Below are 3818 nucleotides of genomic sequence, written 5' to 3'. Positions count from 1 at the left end.
GGCACATAAAAGACACCATTTCGAGCGTGGCCGTTTTCGTGCAGGTGACACGTAAAAGCACCCACTACACTCTCTGAGTGGTTGGCGTTAGGAAGGGCATCCAGCTGTAGAAACTCTGCCAAATTAGACTGGAGCCTGGTGTTGCCATCCGGTTTCACCAGTCCTCAGTCAAATCGTCCAACCCATGCTAGCATGGAAAGCGGACGTTAAACGATGATGATGATGATGATGATGATGATATACATATATATGTGAAAGCACATGGTTTAGTGGCTAGGGTGTTGTGCTCACGATTGCAAGATCATGGTTTTGATTCCCAGATCAGGCACTATATAGTGTTCTTGAGCAAAGCGCTTCATTTCATGTCGCTCTGCAATCATTTTCTCATCTGACATGTAGCACAAGGTGTACCTGTACAGGTAATGTCAATTTGATGGAGGAAGCGAGCTTACATGTACAGAAACACTTGATCATGATAAACAAATCATCTATGTGGTTGTTTGTCAAGTAGTCTAATGATTCTGCTAATTCACTCTGCTACATTTTCCCTGTTTTTTAAAATTTTTTTATATAAATACATATATAAAGACAAAGCAACTTACCTGTGTGTTTGTTATGGCTTGAATTAATTTATCTTCAGAAACACTCAGGTGTTTTGTTGAACCATAATCTTCAATGAGATAGATAGCATGGCTTAAGCCACATTGCTTTAAACGAAACTGCATGTAAAGAGAAAAGAAAAAAAAAAGACAGTCACAATTGACATAATTTTCCACAAAAAATGCCCCTAAATTTTTATGTATTTTCTGCTATATTGTCAAGATGTTCAAATGTCAAAAAACATTAGAGTTGGCTTAATGTTAAATATTTGGGTGTTATTCAGATATAGTAAATTTACTCATGATGTGGGAGTTTGTAAAAGAAATATGTAGGTATCATCCCCTTGTCTAACAAGTGAAGGCTGGAAGGACTAACAAGGGAGACTCTATATGGCCACTCAATCTGCTAGATATAACAGACAAATCTCCCTAAAATTCCATTCAACCATTGGACAGTGTAGTTAAAGATGTACAAAAAGAGAGGATGGCCACAGCTGGAATGTCCTTGGTCTGGAGCTATATAACATACAGTTAGAAATACATACAATATAGAATAAAATGTTAAGAAAATGTTTCACAAAATATTTTAAAAAAAGAAAAGATAAAAATCAAGCAAAACAAAGTCCATTATTTTAAGTTTCAGTTCATCTTACATTTTTTACATTTTTGCAGAGTTTCAGTTGATACTCGTTTTTCTGTCTGCATTTGTAGAGCAGCTCATATCTTCAATTGAAAATCTCAGAGCTGTATAAAACATATTTTCAACCAGACACAGCCTTGACTACCATAGCATTCTACTAAAGAAGTGATTTAGCTCTTATCTACTTGGCACTTTCAAAATGTTGAGTATTATAAATCAAGCACTCTTTTAGATTAGAAAATGACAAAAACTAAGTTAAACAAATAACAAAATATAATTAAAGATATAAAAATGAAATTATCATCTCAATCCCTGAAAACTTAGTCTAGAATAAAATAAAAAGATTAAGATATTTTAAAAATAACAATAGTAGCATAAACATACTTTTTGTTCTCGAAACCTGCCATCTACAATACTTCCAGATAAATCATCCATTCGTTTTCTTTCCACAATATAATTTAATACAAGTTCAACTGGTTTTTCTGGAGGGGAAGAAGAAAAAAATTTGGTAACAATCCTGTTCTTAACATCACTTAAGAATCCACCTTAATAGCATCAGTTTTCTGAGTTCAAATGTCGCCAAAGTTGACTTTACCTTTCATCCTTTTGTGGGGTTGATAAAATAAGTATGTGTTGAGCACTGGTGTTGTTGTAATCAATTTACTCCTCTAAAATTGCTGGCATTGAGCCAAAAACTGGAAACTATTATTAGTATCAGATTCACTAATGTAAATCAGTGTTACAATCTTCACTATTGCCAATGCAGTTCTTTTAAATCTATCTTAATCCCTCATATAACCAGTGGCCACAAAGGAGTCATAATCCAGCAGCTGGATGCTCTTTCTATTATTAGCCTCTTTACTGAGTGTACTGGGTGTGTTTTACATGGCACCAGCACTAGTTGAGGCCCACATGATACTTGCAAAACTAAGATATCACTAGACTGAATACAAAAAATATGGAATTTCTAAAAACCATCCTTCTTGCTCAGTCAAAGATTTGAATGTAAGACAGTTAAGATATATAACATTTCTTCTATTACTTAATCTGAGAATAAGTAATAGTGGTTTTTCATATATAGAGAGAGGTCCAGTTCCTACTGTGACATGGTGGCATGTGTGTCTCAATCTTTGAGAGCCATGCCAGCAGAGCATAAGCTCCTCAAGGGTCTCACATGCTGGACAGACCAAAGTATAGAGGCCTGACTAATATGGACCACCACTTCCCAGAGGTGTAAATGGGTTTGTGCGTAGAACCAACACCCTTACCTAGTAATAACCAAAGTTACAGACGCATTAATGATAATTTGAAATCAAAACAGTGGAGAGAAGTTGTTGACGGTCTCTGCACCATAGTGAGTGAAAGGCAAGATAGTTTTCTCCATGCCATGAGGCACACAAGGCTGCAACATGATCTCTCCAACCAGTTATTTTTTTCTACCACTGTTCTGTTGCTGTTCCAGCTTCTCCACCCTTCTTGTCTCCTTTCCTTGTCAATGGTCCTTCACCACTGGCTTTAGAGTGCCCTGCTGCTCTTTCCTCACTCAGGCTGCCACTTCAGTGTCACCATACAATCGCTTTCTTGATCTTGTCTGAGTAAGTGTCTGGCCCAGCTCCAGCATCTCTGTCTAATTTTGTCACTGGTCCTGTTGGTGCTCGTTATCATCTCAATTGTGTCATTTCAGACTCTTTGCAGCCATTTAATGTCAAGTGTTCTCCTTAAGCATGTAAATTGGAAGCTGTCCATTGTTTTTTTCTTCCATTTTGTCACTTTTCAGTTTTCACATCCATGCTGGTTGAATCAAAGTCTTGAACAGCTTCAGCTTCATTTTGCGATTTATATTTTGGCTTCTCCATACCTAAGGAATAATGCCAGACAACAAGCTTATGTGAGAATTGGCAACAACAATATGGAAGACATCAAAGAATTTGTTTATCTTGGGGGCAATAGTCAATAGAGACAGTGAGGAAATGGAGGAGATATGAAGAACAGAATATCCAAAGACCGGAGAACATTCTACGACATAACAATGAAAGTGAAGATAGAGAAAGGGACAAATAAACGTCTGAAGTTAATATACAGGGTGTCCACAAAGTCTGGGTACATGGAGTAAATAAAATCATAACATAAACAATTAAATATAAGAAATAATAATTTCTTAAAGTATGTGTTAATCCCCATATACCCAAACTTTGTTGGACACCCTGTAGTTTATCTTAGGTAAGTTAATGGTTGAACAGTAATTGGCAGGCTGGAGGATGCCTTGAGAGGCACAATGTATGATACATCTTGGTCATGTGTATGAATCATATCCATTATAAGAGGCTAAAATTAATCTCTTCACACAGTTGCCTTCACTGCCACCACCTCCTCCTCCCCCTCCTCCTCCTACTACCAATTAGTACTTGGTGGTAGTAGGAGACTCTGCTCAGTTGCAAACATCCAGACCAGGGGTCCTGCTTTTCAGGGTCCCTCAGTATTTTGATTCTCTGCTTTCAACAGCAGCAACTAAGAATCATCATTTTTTTCAATCTTTTTTCCCCTCCACCTTCGTGCCCTCCCGCTCCTTGGTCTTGGAG

The 3818-nt window shown here is 37.2% G+C and overlaps 1 protein-coding gene across 1 annotated transcript in view; it reads right to left on the bottom strand.

The window, feature by feature from the left end:
• The window catches only part of LOC106879205 (crossover junction endonuclease MUS81), a 21032-nt gene extending 17937 nt beyond the window's left edge, over positions 1–3095 (bottom strand). The window contains exons 1-3 of the mRNA XM_052966713.1: positions 3032–3095; positions 1624–1784; positions 603–719 (exon numbers count right to left, since the gene is read on the bottom strand). Coding sequence (XP_052822673.1) covers positions 603–719; positions 1624–1784; positions 3032–3095 — 342 coding nt within the window. The remainder of the gene's footprint in view (positions 1–602; positions 720–1623; positions 1785–3031) is intronic.
• Positions 3096–3818: the final 723 nt, after the last annotated feature.

The sequence above is a fragment of the Octopus bimaculoides genome, chromosome 3 (genome assembly GCF_001194135.2).
Source record: "Octopus bimaculoides isolate UCB-OBI-ISO-001 chromosome 3, ASM119413v2, whole genome shotgun sequence".
In the NCBI taxonomy this organism is placed as follows: Eukaryota; Metazoa; Mollusca; class Cephalopoda; order Octopoda; family Octopodidae; genus Octopus; species Octopus bimaculoides.
The sequence above is the reverse complement of the archived record's forward strand: the minus strand, read 5'-3'. Positions and strand labels throughout refer to the sequence as shown.